The 26,896-nt window shown below is 39.1% G+C and overlaps 1 protein-coding gene across 5 annotated transcripts in view; it reads left to right on the top strand.

Annotated features, from left to right (window-relative positions):
- The window catches only part of drc1 (dynein regulatory complex subunit 1 homolog (Chlamydomonas)), a 92,714-nt gene that overhangs the window by 30,186 nt on the left and 35,632 nt on the right, over positions 1 to 26,896 (top strand). For 4 of the 5 annotated variants that reach the window (XM_069886490.1, XM_069886492.1, XM_069886494.1 and 1 more), the window contains exons 5-9: positions 283 to 420; positions 7,200 to 7,286; positions 9,628 to 9,750; positions 11,003 to 11,142; positions 18,102 to 18,236. In XM_069886490.1, coding sequence (XP_069742591.1) covers positions 283 to 420; positions 7,200 to 7,286; positions 9,628 to 9,750; positions 11,003 to 11,142; positions 18,102 to 18,236 — 623 coding nt within the window. The remainder of the gene's footprint in view (positions 1 to 282; positions 421 to 7,199; positions 7,287 to 9,627; positions 9,751 to 11,002; positions 11,143 to 18,101; positions 18,237 to 26,896) is intronic. The other variant, XM_069886493.1, reaches the window with a different exon arrangement.

Genomic DNA, 26,896 nt, shown 5'->3' with positions numbered 1-26,896 from the left:
GTCTCCGTGACCCGGTTCACTTGTGGATCAATGTAGTCCGCAACAACTTGCTTATTTTTTAATCTCCCTTTGGTATGTATTTGCTTGTATACAAATGATTCATTATGTAATAATCATTTATTATGTCTGCTTATTATGTTAAGCTCAATAAAAATATATTAAAAAGAAAGAAAGGAATTATATTTGTACAGCTTTGATAGGTTTGGGCAACTTGAAAAAATGTTAGAAGCACAGTTAAAGCATTCAACAAATTATCTGTTTTAATGACATTTATCATTGCAGGAGCTAAAGTTGAGTGATGATCGTTATGTAAAGGACTTGAAGAAATCAGCTGAAGATATAGATCTGTTGTTGGAACGTATGGAAGAACAAATAAAGACTTTGACCAAGTCCTATAGAATGGAAATGATAGAGATAGAGGTGACAAAGTTCAAAACCGTTTTCTTCACTTTTGCATTGAGTAGATTAGATAGGATGATGTCAGTTGCAATCCAAAGACATTACAATTGTTGAGGTCTGTTTATACTTGTGGGGAAAAGATGATATACCTCTTGCTGTAATCTTGAACTTATTAAATCAAGAGGTCTAGTTTGATGGCATAGGCCAAGTAAGCCCATATTAACTGCAGAATCAGTCTGTTTCATAAATTAGCAAAGTTTAAAGAGCATTTTTATATTGTGCAAGAATGACTGGAAAGCAACAGCAGATATCAAAATTATGTTCAATTTCTGACAGATGAGAGATCACTGAGAATGTTAATGTTGATAAAGGAAAGAAACTAATATTGAGGTTTGTACATTTGCCGACAACTGCAGAGAAACCATGTGTCCCATGCCAGATACTGTAGTTGGACACAAATTTAAGCTGACATTAAGGGAAATTTGTTGTCTTGCATTTTTGAAGATTATTCTCAGTGCTCTATCAAAGATATTTCAAGAAGGGTCTGCTAAAAATATTGCCTTGTTATTCATGTGCTCCTCTTTGTTGGAATTTAGTAAACTTTTAAGGTTTATAAGTTGGTTGCCATATTTTTTATTGTGACTATAATTCTAAAGTATAATTGCTGTTAAAGCAATTTAGGATGTAATGAAGTTGGGAGAAGCTCACAAAAATGGTTGTCATCCAGAAGAAAATTGTTAAATTCTTCAGGTTGTGGCGACTTGCCGTGTCAGCGGTCAAGCTGGTGCTCCGGTTCAGTGAGCGCCACGAAAGGCCAGCAGCCTGCACAGTCGCAATGACCCCAACAAACGACCCTCAAAATGACGTTGGCATTGCTGCGCAGCCAACAGACAGGGACAGCGCATGGGGAAGAAGGGCATTGTTATGCAGAAAAATACCCGTGAGTGGAAAACCCACTTTTGTTATGCATGTTATGACGTCAGTCAAGGGGTGGCCACGGCAGGAATAGTGCAAGTATAAAAGTCGGGCCTGAACCCTAATAAAACTCAGAGCTTAACCTGACTACACTACATGTGTGTGTCTTCTTTTGAAAAGTGTGTGGCTATAAGGTCCCAAATACATTGGATGCTTTTTATTTTTCACTGAGCAAATTCCCAGAACATCATTATTTTCTTACTGCTAGGGATTCTGTGGGAAAAAAAAAATGTGTTTACCAAATTATTATGAGTATCTGTAGATAGTTTTCTGCTTTGGGAGTGTTAAGATTTATAAGTAATTGAGGTTACCCCCAGCCAAATAGTTCAAGTGTGGATGTAAACATATTTGGGATGCTTACTTAACAATGTGGAAAATTGTTTGTGATATCTTGTTCACAAAAAGCAGAGCAAATTCAATTTGGCTAAATATTCATCCATTTGTTCACCCAGTCATCAATGAAGTGAGGGAAGGTGTTATTGGTACTTATATTAAAATTAGTCTTCCGATGATGCCCAGTGTTCTATACTTACTTCAAGATTTCCCTGTAGCAGGTAATCTCATCTTGATATCTATATTGTCAAGCCCATCAGAATCTGATGTCTAAGAATAAGATTACCTGTCACTTTTATAAAATCCAACGTGCTAATACTGTTGAGGGCCAGCCTTTTCAACTTTAACATTGTACTTACAATGCTGTATGTAAGATACCCAAACCTCTTTGTACAACAGAATTCTGTATTTACTCTCCATTTAAAACTTAGTCTGTTTTTTCTAATATTCCTTTCAAAATTTTCCCTGCATTGTATGCCTTTTGCCATTTTTTCTGCCCATGACATTTTACTTATTTCTGACTTAACGTTTTCATCACATTTTTCTTTCTCACCTGGCATCGTCAGCAAATTTGGCTACAGTATATTAGATTTCATCAAATGAAACTGATGCAGATCAAAAATAGAACTTCCCTCATGGCAATTTTTCTGACCTGAGAATGAACCATTAGTCCCAGTTCTGTTTTCTCTTGGTTGACCATAATCCAATGCATATTTATCTTGACTACCCAATAGGGACTTAGACATGTACCAATGTACCAAGTGTTTGTGCAGTCATGCTCAATGTGTTGATTTCTGGAATGCCTTCTGGAAATCCAAATACAGTACATTTCTATTTACTAGCCCTTAATAATCATGTTAATTCTGCTTGATTGTATTTTATAAGAATTGTATTTAATGAAGGATTCCAATATTTTCTGAATAACACACTGGGCTACCTACCCCTATTTTCTGCTTTCTGTCTGCCTCTTTGTGTAATAGGGATGTGCAGGCTTTTTGGGATCTGAACCCATCTGATTTATGCACTGTTCCTGTATCCCCTGTGGAAATTCTGCCTGCTGGTGCTTCTGAGGCAAGTTTAACATTAGTTGCATTGAGATGTTGAATTGCTTATCATTTCAGAGACCAAGCAAACACGTTCACTTGGTAAACAATAGAGAAGCACAAAAGCTGCCGATGCTAGAATCTTGAGCATAAAGAAACGCTCGAGGAACTTGACAGATCAGACAACATCTGTAGATAGAAATGGACAGTCAATGTTCCAAGTTGGAACCCTTTATCAAGACTTGAGATAAAACAAGTGAAATTACATTTATAAAGGGGGGGGGGAAAGAAGCTTGGAGTGGGGCCCAGACCTGAGAGGTTGTAGGACAGAAGGTGTGTGAGGTAGAGGGGAAAAGAAATGTGGCAGAAAAAATAAACGACAAGCAGGAATAAATAAAGAATAGATGGAAATAGTGGAACAATCAAGTTTTAAGCCATTATTTTTAAGGGCATCCAGGAAGAATATGATGTGTTCCTTAATTTTATGTTTCGTCTCGCCTTGACAGTGGATACAGCCAAGAACAGGGATGTCATTGTCAGAATAGTTGTGCAAGTTATATTAGTTGGGCACAGCAAGTTCAAGGTTAAACCCACAGGTGTTCAGAGAAACGGTTACCCAATCTTGCAAACAAAGAAGTGGCCACACTGGGTACATTGCAGCAGTTTAGGTTAGACAATATGCACGTAAAGCTATGATGCACTTGGATTTGCAGCCCTGGATAGAGGTGAGGGAGAAAATGTAGGGATAGTTGTGCATTTTCTGCAGTTATAGCTGAAAATGCCCATGAGGGTGGAAGGCTGGGTTAGGAAGGAAGAGTGGTTAGGGAGTCGCGGTGAGACTTTTCCCTGTGACAAGCAGATAAAAATGGAGAGGAGAAGATGTGACTGGATCTATCATGCTGAAGTTAATGAAAGTGTTGGAGGATCATTTGTTGCACATGGGCATTGGAAGGTGGGACCAGAGGGACTTTCTCCTTGCTTTGCCGGGGGAGATGGGAAAGGGAAGAAGTATGAAAAATAGATGGGATATGTGTGTGAGCATCATCAGTAATGGTAAGGGGGAATCCATGCTTAAAGGAAGTGGACATTGAGAATATCCTGAAGGCATCCTGGGAACAGATTTGGAGGAATTATGAGAAAGGCTGGATGTTCTTGCTGGGGTCAGTATGTGAAGTCCAGGTCACTATTAGAGTCTGAATTTTAAATAGATATTTTTTGTTTGTCCCTTGAGATGGAGAGAGATTCAGGAAGGGTAGAGAGAAGTCAGAAACAGTCCAGATAAATTTAAGGGCAGAGTAGAAGTTGGTGATGAACTTAATAAAAATTTCTGCACAGGTACAGGAGGCAGCAACAATGTAGTTATTGATGCAGCAGAGGTGGAGAGGACCAGTGGGATCTGAGTAGGATTGGAGGTGGGCATTTATTGGGAATTGATGGCTCTGCATTCAAAAAGGAAGCCGGCCCTGAGGTCCTCATGATGGAGAATGGATGCTTAAAGGGATTGCACATCAATAGTGAAGATAAGGCAGTGGGGACTGGAGAATACTTCAAAGGTGGAGAACTTGACTGTCTCAGATATATGGGGAAGAAGGAACCAGGTAATGGATGAGAAGTTCTCATTGATGTATGGGGAAATAAATTTGGTGGGGCAGGAAAAGGTAGAAATGATGGATCTGCTGGGAATGTGCTGTGTGAATCTTGGGTAGGAGATGGAATTGAGTAGTGTGGGGTTGAGGGATTGTCAGGTTGGAATGGTGGCAGGGAAATTCCCTGAAGTGCGAGGTCATGATGGTCTGGGAGATGATATCCTGATGATGGTAGATGGGATTTATGCTTGAGGCTAGATATCGGGTGTCTGAGAGCTGACATCTGGCCTCAATAATGCAGAGGACAGTATGTCTGACCAAAACTGTGCCTCACTTGTCTCTGAGTTAGTGCAGAGCAGTGCTTTTGGGAATGTTGAGGTTGGAGTGGTTGAGTGGGATGGGAGGGTCCAGATGGTTAACATCTTGTTGGCTACTCGAGATCAAAAGGTCAAGAGCAGAAAACTTGTAGGAGGATGGTGCCCAAGAGGAGGAGGACCATTGGAGATGGGCAAAAGGATCATTAATGAATGGCTGGAATTCTTTGTTGGAAAAAAATGGGCATGGAGGAGGAGGTGGCTTAAGAATTCCACATCATATCGAGTGGGGAACTCGTAGAAGTATGAAGATGAGACCTTTGCTGAGGGCTGATGTCACTGAATGATCAAAGAAAGGCTTGGGAATTCCTACTGTGACAAAATTAATTGGTGCTGATTTAGCTCTACTCAAGGTTGAAACTTCCTGCAAATCACAAAGCAGCAAAGAAATGGTGAATAATTTAATTCTTAATCTTGTGTATGAGCGATATTAGGGAAGCAAAGTGTGCGCATGCTTAGCGCATTCACAGTCACTTTCTGGACAGCAAGGACACATGATACATGTAGAAGGGCATCCAAGACATCACTAACCACAAGACTGCCCTATCTGCCTGTGCTGGTGATGCCTCCCTCCCAGACACACTGAACAACTTCTACTCATGCTTTGAGTTAAAAAACGACATTGCTTACAAAGAAGACTGCCTCTCCTCCAAATGACCAGGTGCTGTGTCTTGCTGTGGCTGACGTAGAGAGAGAGCTAAGCAAGGTCAACCTGGGGAAAGCTGCTGGACCGGATAACGTTCCCACAGAGTGCTCAGGGGATGTGCGGCTCAGCTGGCACATGTTCCCACCGACATCTTTAAGTGCCGTGGTCCCAACATGTTTCAAATCCACCACTATTGTCCGTGTGCTGAAGAAATTGTCTGTGTCCTGCCTCAATGACTACTGCTCTGTAACACCTGCATCCATTGTCATGAAATGCTTCGAAAGGCTTGTCATGGGGCACATTAAGCTCCTGCTATCCCCTTCACTGGACCCCACTGCAGTTCACATACAGACCCAACCGTTCTACAGATGATGCTATCATCACTGCCCTTCATCTGGCTCTCACCCATCTGGAAAACGAGGACTTGTATTTTCAAATGCTGTTTATTGACTTCAGTTCAGCATTCAACACAATCATATCTCAGTACCTGATAAGGAAATTGGGCCCTACTACTGGGTCTAATCACCTCCCTCTGCATTTGGATTCTCAACTTCCTGTCGGGGAAACCTCAGGCAGTCTGGATTGGTAATGGCACTTCCAAGACCATCACACTGATCATGCCCCCCCCTCCCCCCAGGGCTGTGTGATTAGTCCACTGCTGTTCATTCTGTTGATCCATGACTGTGCAGCTAAATGCAGCTAGAATCACATCGTCAAGCTCACTCATGACATGACTGTGGTGGGTCTGATCAGTAAGAATAACTTGCCGTGATGAGGTGCAGTCTCTAACTGATTGGTGCAGAACTAACAAGCTGTATCTGAACATTTAAAAACAAAACAAAAGAGGTGGTTATCAACTTCAGGAAGGCCCAGGGGCACAACGTTCCACTAACCATTGATGGCTCAACTGTTGAGGTTGCAAGAGTTTCAATTTCCTTGGTATGCACTTGGCAGAAAATCTCACCTGGTCCCTAACAGCAGCTCCATAGCCAAGAAAGCCCAGCAGTACCTCTACTTCCTGCGAAGCCTGAGGAAAGTTCATCTCCCAACCTCTATCCTCACTACATTCTACGGAGGGCGTATCTAGATCATCCTGTGTAACTGCATCACCACTTGATTTGGAAGCTGTACCACCTCAGACTGCAAAATCCTGCAGAGGTTAGTGAAGTCATTCATGGGGGCTCTCGTCCTACCATGAAGGACATATACAACACTTGATGTAGGCAAAAGGCAATAAACATTGTGAAGGACTCCACACATCCTTTCTCCCTTCTGCCATCTGGTAGGAGGTGCTGCAGCACTTGGGCCCTTGCGTTCAGATTGGGCAACAGTATTTTTCCCCCAAGCCATCAGATTCCTGAGTTCCCAGAACATTTGTGGATAGGTACCATGGACTTGTACTGTATATGTCTTATATTTTAATGTGTTTAACTTCTATTCTAACTTATTTATGTAAATATGCTCTGTGGTCCTGGAGAAACACTATCTCGTCTTTACCGTGCGAGCCTGATATGTATGATAAATAAAGATGACTTGATTCCAAGTGTGATGGCAGCTCTATCTCCTAGTTTCACTGCAGTTTTCAGTGTATGTTGTTGTTGCTTTGGCATAACTTTCTGTATTTGAAATTTCAAACAGATTTCCACCCTCTTCACTCACTCATTACTTTTTCAGTGTCATTATTTTCCCTTTGCAGTTTTTGATTTTTTGCAACAAAATCCTGTTTACTTATAATTAATAGTTTAAAAAATCTATTTGCTTCTAAATTTAATGTACACAATCTTGATCATACAAGTTTGAAAGTGAGCCATTTATCTATTTTTGTTTCTTTGATTTTAAATAGAAAGCCTTTCAGCTTGAGCGCCATGAACTTAAGACAAAATATCTTTTGATGTGGGAGAAGAAAATGCAGACACGAAGAGACAAAGAGGTGAGCAATTTTAACATCTATCTGCAGAAGCAAGTTATTAAGAATATCTCCATTTTTGGAAGTATAGTTAACATGTGTATACAGGTTATGGAATATTAGTTAATCTTGGAGTTAGCTAATCTGATGCTGGAAGATCAGTCACCACGTTAGATTACACATTTCTGGCTCAACCGTTGAGATTTCCTTTGATTCACCTTTGAATAGACAGCACTTTTGTAAGCAAGTTATAAATTAATTCTTTCTTTTTCTTTGGCTTGGCTTCGCGGACGAAGATTTATGGAGGGGGTAAAAGTCCACGTCAGCTGCAGGCTCGTTTGTGGCTGACAAGTCCGATGCGGGACAGGCAGACATGGTTGCAGCGGCTGCAGGGGAAAATTGGTTGGTTGGGGGTGGGTGTTGGGTTTTTCCTCCTTTGCCTTTGGCTGGGAAGTAGTAGTGAGTCGCGGGGGTCCAAAAATAATTGAATTCAGTTGTTAAAATTGTCAGAAAACCTGGCAAGATAGCTGATGTTGGTACATGCTCCTTCTGTACTGAAGAAGCATTACATTGTTTGAAAGAGTGTCATGACAGCCTAGAATTTAGTAATCTAATGTATTTACAATAGAAGTTTATTTACATATTGTCCAAAAGCCTCTTGCATAAGTTTCATGGTAAAACTGGTATATTTCAGTGCTTATGTTTGAGTCATAAGACCTAAATGCTTTAAAATATACCAGCACAAGTATCTGACATGATGTTATCAGTCTATTGACAAATAAATCTGAAATGCTTAGCTGCAAAGCATAATGTACCCTTTCAGGGTACCAATCAAGGTGAAAATTTCAAGTTCCCAGGAGGTTCCAGTTGGAGAAGCTTGAACTTGGGCTTGTTCAAAAGTTTCTCTCATTTAAATCCAAGGTGAGGCAAGTTATTTTTCTCAGAAGGTCATGATTCTTGAACTGCCATCAAATGCCAGTGAAAGATTAATCTTTGGAGGCAAATTCTTGATGACCAAGGGGCTAAAAGTTGTCATTAGTTGATAGAAATATGGTATTGAGTTGCACTCAGATCTGAATGGAACAGATTCAAGAGACCAAATAATATACCCCTAATTTACATCTTTGAGGATTGAGTTGGCAGTAGGGGAGATCAGAGCTAGATTGTCATTGCTTATCGATGGTGGTGAATCCAGTTGATGGAGATCCTTTTTGTGACTTCCTGGGTAAATAATGAATGAACTTTAATTTAGTTCCTCACAGCAAAACATCGACCATGGTGCGGCCACATCTAATGCTGAGCTTGACATTGAGTTTTCACTGAAGGTGGAAACTGTTATATTGATGGAGAATATTGCATCCAAAAGACTTTTTACATTCTATGTTGAATATTCTTTGTGACACTTCTTCAAACTTTCAATAGACCTTATTTGTAATCTTCTGATGAGATTCCTGTAATTCTTCCACATCATCTGGTTCTGCTTCATCAGATCCAGTGTCATTGCCAACTTTACAATCTCTTCTGAGATCTTGCAGGTTCATAAACATGAGAGGGTCATGAATGTATACCAATGCACATTTGATCCAAGGAGGAACTATCGTAGAGCGACAACTGGGTGAAGTATCATGAGTGCAAATCCATCAGAAGCTCACTACTGTTGCAAAATGTTGCTCAAAACTATATTATTGATCTTTTTGTCTGCTGGATGTTCTACTTACTGTGGTAAACCACTGTATAAATGTTTGGATGACTGTGCCTTGGGCTCCTCCCACTGACCCTTGAATAAAGGCAGCCATGCCACAGCCCCTCCTCAGTTCAGGACAGTCGACCAGCATGGACGGACATCCATTCTGTAGTTAATAAGTCTATCAGTTTCTCAACAACTTCTAGTCTTTGAAGTTATTGATGGTGCATCATTTTATCTTGGAGCAGATTTTTGAACTGTTCAGCCTGTGAACTGATAATTGTCAGGCACTGAGTTTTGAATTTTTTTTATTATGTAATTAGTACTGTTTCCCCCTCCTCCCTCATTTTATCTTATTTACATGGAGTCTTTTTCTTTCTGTTTGAGCATTAAAATTAAATTGCACATTATGCTAACAGGCCTGAAATGTAATAGTTTATCGGGCTAAAAAATGTTTTCTGTTCTTTCAAATGATTGCTGGTGTTTCACTGTTGATGATATGAACTTGAGCATAAGATCGTAATAGTTGATCCTCATTGTGAGGGTTTTTTCTTCTCTACAGAATAATGGAATGAAAATGAGATTTGATTGACAGTCATGAAGTAGAAAAGAAATAAAGAACCTGCTTATTTTTCTAAATTATTTATTCAGTGAACATGCAGTGTTTTTATTTTTTATCAGATTGAATATTTTGTAGTCAGAATGAAGAAGGTGGAGGAGTACGAAGATCAACTTCAGAAGGTCCAGTCTCAAGATGAAGAGGAATACGATATGATCAAAATGAAGTTGCTGACTGATGTAGAGGTATACAGTCTGTCCTCTTACTGAAATTCCCATCTTGCTGTTGTCAATTATGGGTAAAATAATTAATGATTCAATGGATATGAAAAGATGATGAGGGATCATGCAACCTATTGCATTTTCTCGGTGCTAATCTCAAATTTCAAAATTGATAGCCACGTAACCGTATTTTTGAGTTGGCTTGTTAGTTTGTGTGGTTAATAAGGTACAGGAAATGTGAACGAACATGAAATATGAATTTTGGAAATCTGAAACATCTAGGAACAGTTAAACATGGCAGGCAATTTGTACTGAGAAAGTTAGTATTTAATTGCTCATTTATAGCCTCTTTAACAGAACTGGCTGAAAAAAGTTAAAAGCTGCCAATATTAAATTTACTGCTACTTTTAAGCTGAAACAGATATAATTCAGACAAATATAAAATATCGCAGACTAAGGAGGAGTTTCAGCCATGTGGTTAAACACAGAAATCGGAGAATTTAAGTGGATGCAGGGAATGGAGAGAAAAATGTGAAGAATTTGAAATTTCAAATCTTCCTACATGTTTGATTCAATAATTAATTAACAATTTGCTGATGGTTACCTGATAAAGGGCCCAGGCTCAAAACATTGGTTATCCTTCTCTTCCTATGGAGGCTGTGTGACTTGAGTTTTTCCTGCACATCTGTGCATTGCAGCAAAGAAACATTTGGTTCGTTAACAAAAAGAAGTACAATTTTCATACTTCCTACCCTCCCAGTGTGCAACATATCTGGCAAGGGAGTACAAATCCTGTAAAGTCTAAAGGATTTCAATATAGAGTCCTGAAGCCACCTCCAATATTTTAAAAATGGTGTGCTGAATGTAGAGGCTGTCATCGATTCTTAATTTTGGGTGTCAGCGAGGTGCTGGTGGGAAAGTAAATCACAATGCAATTGGGATATTCATGATAGATGCTAGTGTATCTGAAATCAATGTGCCATCTTTAAGTGCCAACATAGAATTGGTACAAGCTGAGGAATTAGATGAATAATGCTGAACTAAGTATGTTAGTTCCTCTGCAATAGCTCATTGAAATCTATGTTGAAGTTGGAACAGCTTGGAGATACTGAATGGAAATTGCATGATTAATATGGTGTTCGCCAATGAAACATAATTGCAGAAGCCCACTGAGCTATATTAGTCTCTTGCTTATTATGCATTAGTATTCAATTTACATAACTAGCATCTGTCAGCCATGCCCAAAGTGTCTTCATTTAAGAACTTCATTATTTAGATTCTAGAGCAGCAGCTTGAGCAGATGAAAGCTACGTATCAACTAAATCAAGAGAAACTCGAATACAACTTTCAAGTGTTAAAGAAACGCGATGAGGAAAACATGATCACCAAATCTCAACAGAAGAGGAAGATTGCAAGGTTAGATCAAATTACTTTATAACATGGAAACAGTTATACAATGCAGGTGTGTGCTGAGGGTAAATTTCCTGACGTGATCGAATGATAATTTTTCTAATATTTTACTTGCGCTGTTCAAAAGGATGGTTGGTTAATGCCACGCATTCTATGCAAATTCAAGCCATCAGATGTTGGAGCAGAATTAGGTCATTTGCTCTGCCGTTCAAATCGTGGCTAATGTGTGATTCCTCTGAATCCCATTCTCTTGCCTTCTCCTCTTAACTTTTGACCCTCACAAGTCAAGAACCTGTTACATCTCAGCTTTAAATATACCCACTGACTTGACATCGACAGCTGTTTGTGGTTATGAATTCCACAAATTCATTCTTTTCATCTCTGTTCTAAAGGGATGTCCTTTTATTTGGGGCTATGCTCACAACTGGAAATATCTTCTTCACATCCACTCTCTAAGGATCCTTTCAATATTTGGTGTCCTCCCTCATTCTTTTAAACTCCAGCAAGTTCAGGCCCAGAATCATAAAGCACTTCTCATATGTTAGCCCTGTCATTCCAGGGATCATTCTCATCAACCTCCTCTGGACCCTCTCCAATGCCAGCGCATCTTTCCTCAGCTACAGGACACAAAAATGTTCATAACAAAAGTGGTCTGACCAATGCATTGTAAAGCATTAGCATTACATCCTCTTATAGTCTAGTTCTCTCGAAATTAATAATAACATTGCATTTGGCTTCCTTACTATTGACTCAAAATGTAAGTTATCCTTTTGAGCAATCCTACATTAGGAATCTGAAGTTCCTTTAGACCTTCACTTTCTGAATTCTCTCCCCATACCTTTAACCAATGTGCAAGAACATATACTTACCTACCCTGTATTTCATCATCCACATCTGCCCATTCTCCCAATCTGTCCAATTTCCTCTGCATGTTCACTAAACAGTCCATGCTCCTCATATAATCTGCAAATTTTGTCACAAAGCCTTCGATTCAGTCATTTAAATCTTTTACACAAAATGTGAAAAATAGCCAACTTAACACCTGTGGAACACCACTGGTCACTGGCAGCCAGCCAAAACAGGATCCCCTTTATTTCATTATTTTCCTTCTGTCAGTCAGCCAATCTTCTATCCGTGCTGGGACCTTTCTTGTAATACTATGGGTGCCTATATTGCTCAGCAGCCTCATGTGTGGCACTTGTCGAATCCAAGCGAACAAAATCCATTACCTGTCCTTTGCCAATCCTGCTCATTACTTCCTCAAAAAATTCCATGGATTTGTCAGTAAAATCTCCTCTGAAGGAAACCTTGCTGACCTTAACCTATTTAAGATGCATTTTCAACAACTGAGGTGTCTTGTAAAGACATTTTGGTGCCTAACTCACTGACTTCCTCCAGCTTCTCATTATTTAATGAAGTGTCTTGCATGTGCACACTGGTTCTCTATTGCCTTGGTTTTCAAGACAATAAGGGAGACCGACTGATATTGAGCAAATCCATGTAATCTCCTATTTAATTATATTTTCTCACCTTTGCTGATGGATGGTTGATGAGGTAGTGTTTATTGCTTCAACTTTTCAACTTCAGTCACTGCAAATCTATATACTGTAGCTAGCTGCTACAAGCTATGGCTCTGTGGAGCCTGAGGTTATAACTGTATGCAGGTTAGCTCAGAAAGAACATGCTGTTCCCAGAAAGAACGAAATGAACCCCAGTTGAGTGTAGTTAACACTGAGCTTTGTTGGGTTCACAGCTCTGTTTTTATTCTCAAACTGAGGGGTGTGATCAGGAGGAGTCGCATGATGGAGTAATGGCCAGTAGGGGAGTACCAGCCCTCTTCAGAAAAGAAGAAATAAAGTAAAGAAAATACAAAGTTCAAGAAATACAAAATATAACAAATAAAAGATAAAGTTGTAGAGAAAAGAAAGAAAATGGCACCCAAGAAGGAAAAAGTAAAAACAATGGGAAAAAAAGAAAAGACACCAGAAGAGAAAGGAGAAGGTCTTACCTGCATGAAGAAACAGGGAGCCGTCATAGAGAAGAGAGCCCGTTCTCTGAGGTTGATGACGGCCCCGCAGAGTCGCGACCCCCCCATCCGCTGGACTACAAAAATGGCTCTCTGAGCCAAACAAAAGTGCGCAGTGCGCTTACTAATGAGAAGAACACCGACGGGAGTAAATGGAAGAGGCTATTAAATTTACTGAAAAAAGAAAATATAGACATAGCATTTGTGCAGGAAATACATCTAACTGAAGTGGAACATAATAAATTAAAGAGCGATTGGGTAGAGCACGTAACAGCAGCATCATATAATTCAAAAGTTAGAGGTGTAGCTATATTAATTAATAAAAATATACCAATCAAAATAGAGGAGGAAATAATAGATCCTGCAGGGAGGTATGTATTGATAAAGTGTCAGATATATTCAGAATTTTGGAATTTGCTCAATATATATGCACCTAATGAGGAGGATCAAAAGTTTATGCAAGATATTTTTTTGAAGATTGTAGATGCGCAAGGAAATATATTGATAGGAGGGGATTTTAACCTTAATTTGGATCCAATGTTGGATAAAACTGGACAAAAGACAATCAAAAAGAATAAAGTGGCCAAATTTATGGTTAAATCAATGCAGGAAATGAAACTTATGGATATATGGAGGAGGCAGCACCCAAGAGAGAAGGAATATTAATATTATTCGAGTAGGCATAAAACATACTCAAGAAATGATATGTATTTGTTGTCAGCCCATATTCAAGGGAGGATTAGGAAAACTGAATATAAAGCTAGATTACTATACAGGATCATTCACCCCTGTTATTAGCAATAGAACTGGAGGACATCCCACCAAGAACATATAGATGGGGGTTAAACTCCATGCAACATAAAAAGCAGGAATTTAGAGAGTTTATTGAATGACAAATTAAAATGTACTTTGAAATAAATACAGAATCAATGAACGACAAATTTATATTATGGGATGCAATGAAAGCCTTCATTAGAGGGCAGATAATAAGTTATGTAACTAAGATGAAAAAGGACTACAATCAGGAAATAGAACAGTTGGAAAGGGAGATGGTAAGTACAGAAAAGGAACTAGCAAAAAGGGATGATATAACAAAAAGAAGAGAATTGGCAGACAAAAAAATAAAATACAAAACATTACAAACGTGGAGAAGAACATAATGAAAATAAAGCAAAAGTATTATGAACTAGGAGAAAAAACACACAAAATATTAGCCTGGCAACTTAAAACAGAACAAGTTAAAAGAACTGTATTGGCATCAAGGAAAAAGGACAAACAAATTACATAGAGATTAATGAGAACTTTAAGGAATTTTATGAACAATTATTCCAAACTGAGAATGAGGGGAAAGATGATAAAATAGAAGTTTTTAGCTAGAATTGAACTGTCGAAATTGCAAGAAGAGGAACAAAACAAACTGATAAAACCATTTAAAATAGAGGAAGTACAGGATATATTAAAAAAGCTGCCTGGAGAGGATGGATTCCCAATAGAATTCTATAAAACATTTAAAGAGTTATTAATTCCTCCTCTTCTGGAAGTAATGAACCAGATAGAAGAAACACAAAACTTGCCAGATTCATGTAAGACAGCAATAATTACAGTAATACCAAAGACTGGGAAGGATCCACTAACACCAGTTATACCAATATCTTAATTCTGATTATAAGATAATAGTGAAATTATTAGCAAACAGATTGGCTGATTGTGTACCAAAAATAGTAAAACAATATCAAACTGGATTTATTAAGGAAAGACAAACAGCGGATAATGTCTGTAAATTTATTAATTTATTTCATGCAGTTCAAGGAAATAAGATGCTAACAGTGGTTGTTGCTTTAGATGCCTTTGACAGGGTAGAATGGAATTATTTATTCAAAGTATTACAGAGGTTCAATCTATCAGAAAAATATATTAATTGGATTAAAACATTATATAATGGACCATTGGCGAAGGAGCAGTAAATGGATATGTATCAAACCAATTTAAATTAAGTAGGTCAACTAGGCAGGGATGTCCACTATCTCCCTCACTGTTCAGTTTAGCAATAGAACCATTGGCAGAACTGATAAGAACAGAAAATAAAATAAGAGATAAAAATAAAGGAGAAGGAGTATAAAATCAGTTTATTTGCAGATGACATCATAATATATTTAACAGAACCAGAAATATCAATTAAAGAACTACATAAGAAATTGAAGGAGTATGGAGAAATTTCAGGGTACAAGATCAACGCAAATAAAAGTGAAGTGATGCCAATGAGTAATGCGGATTATACAAAATTTAAAAAAGAATCACCATTTAAATGGCAAACACAAGCAATCTGATACCTAGGTATTAGATGAGATAATAATTTAAGCCACTTGTACAAATTAAATTATCAGCCACTAATAAAGAAATTGCAGGAAGACTTAGAACATTGGAAAGAATTACCGCTAACGTTGATAGGGAGGGTAAATTGCATTAAAATGAATGTCTTCCCAAGGATACAATACTTATTTCAATCATTACCAATTTCCTGAACTGAGAAATTCTTTAATGAACTAAATAGAATAATAAGGAAAATTTTGTGGAAAGGGGGGAAACCAAGGATAGCGTTAGATAAATTAACAGAGAGGTACAACCAAGGTGGTTTGCAGTTATCAAACTTTAAAAATTATTATAGAGCAGCACAATTAAAGTATTTATCAGATTTTTATCAGACAAATGAAAAACCAGACTGGACTAAGATAGAGCTAGATAAAATAGGGGAGAAGGTACCGGAACATAAGTGGAATGAAAAGCTGGTACAATATAAAAGCTCACCAGTATTGTATCATTTACTTAATATATGGAAGAAGATTCACTTAGAAAAAAAAACAAATTACTAAATAGCAAAATTATTATTGACGCAAAATCAGCTAATCCCTTTTACAATAGATAACCTTTCCTTTAGAGAATGGGAGAGAAAAGGAATTAAAAGAATAGAAAAATGTTTTATGGGAAATAATTTATTAACATTTGAACAATTGAAGTACAAATATGGAATAACTCATGGTACAATGTTTGCATATCATCAACTGAAAGCTTACTTAAAGGATAAATTGGGAAACAGACTGAGATTACCAGAAGAAGCAGCTTTGAATATGTGATTAAGATACAATGATAATTAAAAGATTTATCACGAACATGTACATCAAGCTGCAAGATAAGGAAAATTATGAAATAAGCTATAAACCCAAACAAAAGTGGGAAAAGGATTTAAACATAAAGATTAAAAAAATGAAACATGGGAAAAGTTATGTTCTGGAACTATGAAGAATATAATAAACACAAGGTTACGCCATGATACAGTATAATTGGTTATACAGGTTATATATCACACCCCAAAAGTTTTTTTAAAAATGTGATCCAACATTATCAGATAGATGTTTTCATTGTAAGAAGGAAATGGGGACAACAGTACATGCAATTTGGGCATGCGAGAAAGTGAAAAAGTTTTGGGAAGATGTAAATCAGATATTAAATAAAATCACAAAAAAACAACATATCAAAAAATCCAGAGATCTTTCTTCTAAGTAATATAAGTAGTAAGGAATTAGGCCTCAAACTGGATGAAGCGCAAAAAAGATTTATTATGATAGCCTTAGCTGTAGCAAAAAAATGTATAATGTCAATTTGGAAAATGGAAGAGAGCCTGAGAATACAGCAATGGTACATGGAAATGAATAAATGTATTCCATTGGAAAAAATAACATATCATTTAAAAAATAAAGTCACATTATTTGAACAAATTTGGGAACCGTACATGGAACAAAACAGAGAGGGTTTGCCTCAGACCTCCACCCCCTAAAATGATAAGAAGACAAAATGACTTGATCCAGTGTGTAAAAGTAGATGACACATTTTTCTTGTTTATTTTCATTGTGTGATGACATTGTTTAATGGTTTTATTGTATATGTTGAATGTTTATTGGTTTTGGAGGGGGGGGAGGGAAGGTAGGGGGGATAAAAGGGGAGAAAATGCCACTGTGTATATTTAAGAGGGAAATATTTGTATGTATTTTGGTTGATATGGTTCATAATGTGAAAAATAAAAAAGATAGGTCAGTTAAGCTCTTTTGTTTGTGGCCAATTGGAGGGCAGTGCTGCGGGCCTAGTGCAGCCTGCTGGATCATCGCATTCGTCCTTCATTTTGTGAGGCCCCGCGGGGGAGCTGCAAAGGGCTGCCACAATACAATAATTATGTGAAAGTTTGTTTCATATTTTAATGAAGGTGGTTAAGGCTCTACAGAAGTATAATGATATGGGACCAGATTGGTTGTCATGTCCCATTGTTGCTATCCAATTGATGCTTTAGACTTTCAAATATAGAAGAACAAATGAATGAATGTGAACTCATTTATCAGTATGAGTGATTGCCTTCAGGAGAGAAGAGAAAATAAAACATTGAAAGTAGTTAAAAGGAGCTAGTTCACAAATTTGGAATAACCAAAACAGTGGTTAGTTTTCTTCAGAAACTTGGTACCTTAAAGCAAAATGAAAAATGATGAAAGGGAGCATGACTCTTTTATCTAGGTCGAGAATGATATAATTCTGATTTTTTAAAAAAATTATCAATTGGTGCAAAGGACATGTTCCGTCAAGGAGTTACATGAGCAATTTTTGTCAGGTATGTTGTTTTCAGTGGGATAAAGACATTGTATTCAAAGCAGTGCTTTAATTAAACATTGTACCATTGTCCCTGAATAATGAAAGACACAAGTCACCAATGAGCACTGTAACGCCCAGAAATATTTGCATTATAATTTGCTACAACACTCAGTTGTCTTAGCATAGGACACAATAATCGTTTGAGGAGGAAAGTGTCCTGGCATGGCAGAAATGAGTCAGAAGGTTGGGAATTGCAAAATTTCATGATGAATCTGATGAAATATTTTGTGCTTAAATTGGTTCACAGGCTACATGATGTTCTTAACAGACTTTTGGCAAAATTGGCTAAACAAGAGAAAATGTATCGAGAAGAGAACCAGGCCCTAACTGACCAGTACAAGAGAAATGTGGAACTATACAAGGACCTCCAGAAGAAAATGAGGTTTAAAAAATCCCATTTGTAGTTTTGTATTTAATTTTTTTTCAACAAGATTTTTTGTATATTTGATTTTTTTTGCATCCACAGAAAAAAATCCTTCATCTCGTTTGATCTCTTTCCTATCTGACATTTGGAAAAATTGATCTCCAAATCTGAACAAACACACTCTCAAATGTGACCTTTTGAATTTACTGTGGAACTTGGGTAGATGTTGGTTTCTGCAACCATTCTTTCACATCCATCTCTAGTGTCATTGTTTTCCGCAAAGCTTTCACTTTTTCTCACTCTCTGACCAGTGTTGTCCGGTCCTTGCTCACTTTGTGCCTTGTCCACAGTTGCATCTGCCTGATGTACAGTTGACAGAGCTAACCATGCAATGTCATAGCTGGTTTGATCACATCAAGATTTCAGAACATCACATGATTACATTTATTTAAGTGTGTGTTAAGTGCAGATGGTTTTAGTGGTCGCCGTACCTTTGAATATCTGTAGAAAGTCTGAATCTGGCGCTGTCTATAAAGAGTTTTTATGTTCTCCCCATGTTTGTGTGGGCTTTCTCCAGTTACTCGGGTTTCCTCGCATTCTCCAAAACGTACGGGGTTGTAGGGTGTAATTGGGCACCATGGGTTTTAATAGCTGGAATCTGTTTCTATCTTGCTGCATGTACTTTTGAAAATTAACCCTTTCTCAAGGGTCATAAGGATTATCCAGTCTCATGGATAATTTCCAATTCCTCAAAGGAAATTTGTGTTCTTCATGGATATTAGTTGTTTAATATGCTAAAGTTCTTCACTGTACACTCAGTTCTTCTTATCCATGATGATAAGAATATGGACTTGCTGCAGATCGTAAAAGGTATTGCTACCACTAAAACCATTTGCATTCAACACAGCTCCAAATAAACATAATCGTGCCCTGTGATGTTCTGAAATCATTAACACATTAAGCAGTGCAAGGAAATGATAAGAGGTAACAAACTATTTCCATTGAATGTTTTGATGCTTACAATAGTAATTTTGAAATCTTGAATATTCAACTGTGTAAAGAAAGTCCACTTTCTGTTTGAACACTGCACAGCAGTGAGCTATTTGAAGTAAGTGTCTGGAAATTGATCATCATGTAGAGACAATGAAAATCTTCAAGATGGGATCTGAGGTGACCTCTTGAGATTGTGAATGGAGATATAATATAGATCATTAGGATTGTTGAGTATTCCCATACTTGCTGGTGACTTTTGGGCAACCATCAGTTGTTATGTTAGTGGAACTGCACAGCCATTCCATGATTTGCAATAGGGATACATGATTGGAATACATTCTATTGAAGACATTTTGAACACTAGAAGAGGATGGGCAAAATGCATTGAGTATTTTGGTACATTGTTTTTGTTCAGGTGAAGAATGGCATATTATTTGCTATAGTGAAAAGTAGTGTGATAAATTGAAAAGGTGTACTCCAAGAACTCTTCTCTTTGGCTTGGCTTCGCGGACGAAGATTTATGGAGGGGTTAAAAGTTCACGTCAGCTGCAGGCTCGTTTGTGGCTGACAAGTCCGATGCGGGACAGGCAGACATGGTTGCAGCGGCTGCAGGGGAAAATTGGTTGGTTGGGGTTGGGTGTTGGGTTTTTCCTCCTTTGCCTTTTGTCAGTGAGGTGGGCTCTGCGGTCTTCTTCAAAGGAGGTTGCTGCCGCCAAACTGTGAGGCGCCAAGATGCACGGTTTGAGGCGATATCAGCCCACTGGCGGTGGTCAATGTGGCAGGCACCAAGAGATTTCTTTAGGCAGTCCTTGTACCTTTTCTTTGGTGCACCTCTGTCACGGTGGCCAGAGGAGAGCTCGCCATATAACACGATCTTGGGAAGGCGATGGTCCTCCATTCTGGAGATGTGACCCACCCAGCGCAGCTGGATCTTCAGCAGCGTGGACTCGATGCTGTCGACCTCTGCCATCTCGAGTACTTCGACGTTAGGGATGAAAGCGCTCCAATGGATGTTGAGGATGGAGCGGAGACAACGCTGGTGGAAGCGTTCTAGGAGCCGTAGGTGATGCCGGTAGAGGACCCATGATTCGGAGCCGAACAGGAGTGTGGGTATGACAACGGCTCTGTATACGCTTTTCTTTGTGAGGTTTTTCAGTTGGTTGTTTTTCCAGACTCTTTTGTGTAGTCTTCCAAAGGCGCTATTTGCCTTGGCGAGTCTGTTGTCTATCTCATTGTCGATCCTTGCATCTGATGAAATGGTGCAGCCGAGATAGGTAAACTGGTTGACTGTTTTGAGTTTTGTGTGCCCGATGGAGATGTGGGGGGGCTGGTAGTCATGGTGGGGAGCTGGCTGATGGAGGACCTCAGTTTTCTTCAGGCTGGCTTCCAGGCCAAACATTTTGGCAGTTTCCGCAAAGCAGGACGTCAAGCGCTGAAGAGCTGGCTCTGAATGGGCAACTAAAGCGGCATCGTCTGCAAAGAGTAGTTCATGGACAAGTTTCTCTTGTGTCTTGGTGTGAGCTTGCAGGCGCCTCAGATTGAAGAGACTGCCATCCGTGCGGTACCGGATGTAAACAGCGTCTTCATTGTTGGGGTCTTTCATGGCTTGGTTCAGCATCATGCTGAAGAAGATTGAAAAGAGGGTTGGTGCGAGAACACAGCCTTGCTTCACGCAATTGTTAATGGAGAAGGGTTCAGAGAGCTCATTGCTGTATCTGACCCGACCTTGTTGGTTTTCGTGCAGTTGGATAATCATGTTGAGGAACTTTGGGTGACATCCGATGCGCTCTAGTATTTGCCAAAGCCCTTTCCTGCTCACGGTGTCGAAGGCTTTGGTGAGGTCAACAAAGGTGATGTAGAGTCCTTTGTTTTGTTCTCTGCACTTTTCTTAGAGCTGTCTGAGGGCAAAGACCATGTCAGTAGTTCCTCTGTTTGCGCGAAAGCCGCACTGTGATTCTGGGAGAATATTCTCGGCGACACTAGGTATTATTCTATTAGGTAGAATCCTAGCGATGATTTTGCCTGCAATGGAGAGCAGCGTGATTCCCGCCTATCTGGTGTAGGCTTCATGGTCAAGAACTTCATTGCCTCCAAACTCGAAAACCTTCCGACAGGCCACTCGGACCGAATCATGTCCATGCGACTCCCCCTTCAAAACAAGCGTTGCATCACCCTCATCAGTGTCTATGCTCCAACCCTCCAGGCGGAACCAGCAGAAAAGGACAAGTTCTACACTGACCTGCGCAACCTCATCCAACGCACCCCTACAGCCGACAAGGTTGTTATCCTTGGCGACTTCAACGCTCGCGTCGGCAAAGACTCAGAAACCTGGCCAGAAATCCTGGGCAAGCACGGCGTCGGCAAGTGCAACGACAATGGGCGCCTCCTGTTGGAGCTCTGCGCAGAACAGCGGCTTGTCATTACAAACACCCTTTTTCAGCAGAGGGACAGCCTTAAGACTACCTGGATGCATCCCCGATCCAAACACTGGCACCTCCTGGACTACATCCTGGTGCAAGAAAGTGACAAACGAGATGTGCTCCACACCAGGGTCATGCCCAGCGAGGAATGCCACACTGACCACTGGCTGGTTCGCTGCAAGCTCAACCTTCACTTCAAGCCAAAGCCCAGGAACAGTAAAGCCCCCAGAAAGAGGTTCAATGTTGGAAACCTGCAGTCAGACGAAGCGAGAGGAAACTTCCAGGCAAACCTCAAAGCAAAGCTCGACGATGCAACCCGCCTCAAGGACCAGTCCCCTGAAACCCTCTGGGATCAGTTGAAGACTACCATACTGCAATCCACTGAAGAGGTACTGGGCTTCTCCTCCAGGAAAAACAAGGACTGGTTTGACGAAAACAGCCAGGAAATCCAGGAGCTGCTGGCAAAGAAGCGAGCTGCCCACCAGGCTCACCTTACAAAGCCGTCCTGTCCAGAGATGAAACAAGCCTTCCGTCGCGCATGCAGCCATCTTCAGCGCAAACTCCGGGAGATCCAAAATGAGTGGTGGACTAGCCTCGCCAAATGAACCCAGCTCAGCGTGGACATTGGCGACTTCAGGGGTTTCTACGAGGCTCTAAAGGCTGTGTACGGCCCCTCACCCCAAGTCCAAAGCCCGCTGCGCAGCTCAGACGGCAAAGTCCTCCTCAGCGACAAGATCTCCATCCTCAACCGATGGTCAGAACACTTCCAATCTCTTTTCAGTGCCAACCGCTCAGTCCAAGATTCCGCCCTGCTCCAGCTCCCTCAACAGCTCCTAAGGCTAGAGCTGGATGAGGTCCTCATCCAGGATGAGACATATAAGGCAATCGAACAACTGAAAAGTGGCAAAGCAGCAGGTATGGATGGAATCCCCCCAGAGGTCTGGAAGGCTGGCAGCAAAACTCTGCATGCCAAACTGCATGAGTTTTTCAAGCTTTGTTGGGACCAAGGAAAACTGCCTCAGGACCTTCGTGATGCCACCATCATCACCCTGTACAAAAACAAAGGCGAGAAATCAGACTGCTCCAAGAACTAGTGTTACTGTATCCATCATTCATACATTTGAATTGTAAATTGAATAGTATCTGAATATCTTTTTTTTGCCACACTGTAACTTTTGAAATAGAATGTGGCAAAATTACCCCACACTGAGGTTGCATGAATGACCTTATAGGGAGGGGAGGTTGACCAAGTTGATTTTGGAAATGAGGAGGATAGCTCATAAAGAGAGATTAAATAGACTAAGATTATACTCATTTTAATTTGGAAGGATGAGGAGGATTTTACAGAAACATCAAATTACAAATAGAATGGACAAGATAGAAGTGAGGAAGTTGTTCCCACAGGCAGGTGATATTAAAAACTAAGGGTCATAACTTCAAGATTTGGAGGAGCAGATTTAAAACAGATGAGGAAGACCAGGTTCTTCCAGAGAATAGTGAATCTGTGAAATTGTCTATTGCCCAAGGAATAGAAGATTAAATAGATTTAAGATTATTACAAGCTCCTCGGGTTTTTTTTGAGTGTTTCTTTAGGGGTTGTTGCAGGGTGCAAATCATTCACAGATTTCACAGCTCACAGACAAAAAGGCACCATTAAATATTGACTATAAACAGAGTAATGCTCTGGAAGAAAAGAGAACAATGGTGTTTACTCAAAACAGATGGAACACTTAAAGAAACAGAATTCATTATTGATCATGCAGCCATTTGATGAAAAGCAAATGATGAGAGAGATGTGATTGAAAGTCACGTGATTGAGACACTTGGATTGATTAATGACCAACCAGAAATATGCAAGGCACAAACGAGCGGTGACTTTTGTTTGAAATGGAGAATTTTGCTGGTTCTCCTTGTCAAGATAAGTATTGACTCACCGTGACCCATATCTGGGTAAAGGAAGCAGGGGGACTCCTATATTTGGATCGTGACCATTCTGATGGTCATTTTATTTGACTTGCGCCTGGGTTTTGGAAGCATCGTGGAAGTTGCACCTTTTGTTTCTGCTACGTAGGGAGTTGTGACAATAATTCGTACAAAAGAACATTTCTCTGGAAGCATCACAACAAGAATTTGAGTTTTTGGTAGTCTGATCACACCGTTTCTCACCTCCTTCATGATTACTTCTGTATATCAGTACAAGAGTTGGAGTTTCAACATAGGATTTCTAAAACTGAACTTTGAATTGACTTTCAGAATTGTGCCTTAGCTGTAATGGTTTAAGTATCTCACTCACTCACTCACTCACTCACTCACTCACTCACTCACTCACTCACTCACTCACTCACTCACACACACAGAGTTGGGGGTAAATTAATTAATGTGTTATATTATTAGTAGTTAATAATAAATATATTGCTTTAAAAATGACTTTGTCTTGGCGAATTTCTATGCTGCTGGTCTGCTCTGTAAATCCACCATAAATTGTTCTTGCATCTAGTTCCAAATTCCAGCCTTTTCCCCATATTCTTTGATACCCTGACTAATTGGATACCTATCAATCTCCCCCTTAAACTCCCCCAATGATCAGGCCTCCACAGCTGTATGTGGCAATGAATTCCACAAATCCACAACCTTCCACAATTTTAATTCTAAGACCGTGCCCTCTTGTTTTGGATTCACCCACCAAGGGAAACATCTTATTCACATCTACTCTGTCCAATTCTTTCAGCATTCAAAATGTTTCTATGATATCCTTTCTCATTGGGGGGGGGGGGGAGAGAGTTATGGCATGATGGTGTAGGTGGGAGACGTGAGGAGACACCTCTCCCAACAGAACTACTAAAAACCCTATTTTAAAAGTTTTGTTTTTTAAAAAATATTAAATATTTTTATAAAGCACTGTTAACTAATAATGAGGGAAAAAAATCCAGAAACAGCCACTAACTACTGAAGAATTTGGGCTAACTTTGAGATGGAGCCTGGAGCCCAAAGACATCTTCATTTGGACTATGGAGAACAATCGCGCATGCGTGAAACTTTGGTCTGTGGAGCGGAGCGGCTCAATCACTCACGGCCCAGTGATGCTGGACTGCTGAGAGAGAGGAAAAGGCCCCGCAGAAGGGTTGAGATGCAATCGCTTTCAAACGGAGGAGGAAGAAGGTGAAGTTGTCAGTGGAACCGAAGAAGAGGAAGTTTATCCAGACACAGAAGCAGGGGAAACTGTGATATACAAGTGTAGGCCCTTATCTAAATATGTTCAGGATAGGTCTGAAACTTCTCATTATCCAGACCCTGCAGTTCAATTAGATACTTTGTCTAAACAAATTGAAATTATGTCAAAGCAAATGAATCAAGGTTTTTAATCTTTGAATAATCAATTTACTGGTATGAAGGAGGAAATTATAACCATTAAATCTGATGTGGCAAAATGTGTGAAGCTGGGTGGATAAAGTACAAGATAAAGTTAAGAAGATTGAAGAGAACTTTCATGATTGTCATGTAAGTGTTGAGCAATGCAAAGAAAGGATGGGACAGATAGAGGATTCTTTTACTGGTTGGGAAATACAACATAATGATTTATTAAAGAAGATTGACACTTTGGAGAATAAGAGTTGAAGGAATAATGTTAAAATTGTTGGACTACCTGAAGATTTTGAAGGGGGAGACCCAGTACAATTTTTTTCAGGAATGGATTCCTGACGTTTTGGGAAAGGAAAATTTTCCAAATTGTTTAGAGCTGGATAGAGCTCACAGAGCAATTAGAAAGAAGCCCTTTCCTGGACAACTGTTCTGTATTAGCCAGGTGTCTGCATTTTCAAGATAGGTTTTACAGGTTGCAGTTCAGAATGCAAGAAAAAAATGTCCTTTGGCAATTAAGAATAATAGAATTTTTCAATACAGATTTGAGCCAAGCTGTTTTTAAACATCGCAAAGAGTTTAATTCTGTCAAAGCTGTTTTGTGGAAGAAAGGATATAAATTTGCTTTTCAATACCCTGCTATTCTTTAAACTTTTTTATGAAGATTTTCAATCCCAGTTTTTTAGAGATGATACTGAAGCTCCTACATTTGCTAAAAGTCAAGAAAGTCTTTCTCAACAATTCAAACCAGCTCAAGAGGAGTAGAAGAATGGTTGTGCAGGAGAAGGAATGTCAACAGTTGGTTGAAATTGACATTGATGATGATCTGGTTAACAGAGATTTGGAGGAAGCTTATCTTACTTGAGATTATTTATTTATTCTTTTTATTTATTGATTGTTCTGTTCGAGGGAGGTGGTTTTGTTTGTCTCTCCTTCTGGAGTTGTTGGCCACTTTGTGGCATTTGTCATAACTTGTATAATTGAGGGAGGTCGTGCTGTGGTACAGTCCTTTTGTTGGGTTTTTATGGGGTTCTTTTTCTTCTATTCTTTCCTTTGAGGAGATGTATTATTTATGTATATTGACCATGAATTGGAGTCCCACAATATGTGGCATGGAGGTTTTGGGGTAAATTAAGATGATGACTAATTTAAATTTTGCAACTTTTAATGTTAATGGGCTCAATTATCCAATTAAGAGAAAGTGTTTTGGCTTATATTAAAAAGTTTAAAATTGATACTGCTTTTTTTGCAAGAAATGCATTTAACTGAGAAGGAACATCAGAAATTAGATAAAGATGAAGTTAAAAGTGGAATTTTTTTTAATCTGACCTTCATTTATCTTCTTCGACTAGTATAGATATTAATGAATTGGATGGTCCCTTTAGTTCCAGAGAGATTATAGAAGCACTTCGATCTATGCCTAATGGGAAATCCCCAGGTGAAGATGGCTTTACTTCTGAATTTTATAAAATTTCAAGATTTATTAATTCCATTATTGATGGAAGTATTGAAGCAGGCGATGGATGTTCCTTCTTTTGTGGATTCTTTTTCTCAGGCAATTATTATGGTTATTCTTAAAAAAGATCAGGATCTTTTGAAAACTGGATTGTATAAACCAATTTTGTTGTTAAATGTTGATTTATAAAATTGTAATGAAGGTTCTAGCAAATAGATTGGCAAGTTATTTACTAGGTTTGATTCATTTGGATCAGGCTGGGTTTATTAAAAATCGTTATTCGGTGGACAATATTGTGAAATTGATTTCTTTGATTAATATTTATTGGGAGGAATCCAACCTACCAATGGTTGTATCATTGGATGCAGAAAAGGCATTTGATAGAGTAGAATGGAGTTTTTCATTTAATGTTTTGGAAAAATTTAAATCTGGACCAATATTTATTGGTTGGA

Source organism: Narcine bancroftii, chromosome 6 (genome assembly GCF_036971445.1).
Source record: "Narcine bancroftii isolate sNarBan1 chromosome 6, sNarBan1.hap1, whole genome shotgun sequence".
Classification (NCBI taxonomy): domain Eukaryota; kingdom Metazoa; phylum Chordata; class Chondrichthyes; order Torpediniformes; family Narcinidae; genus Narcine; species Narcine bancroftii.
Note: the sequence above shows the minus strand (reverse complement) of the source record. Positions and strands in the feature narration are given on the sequence as shown.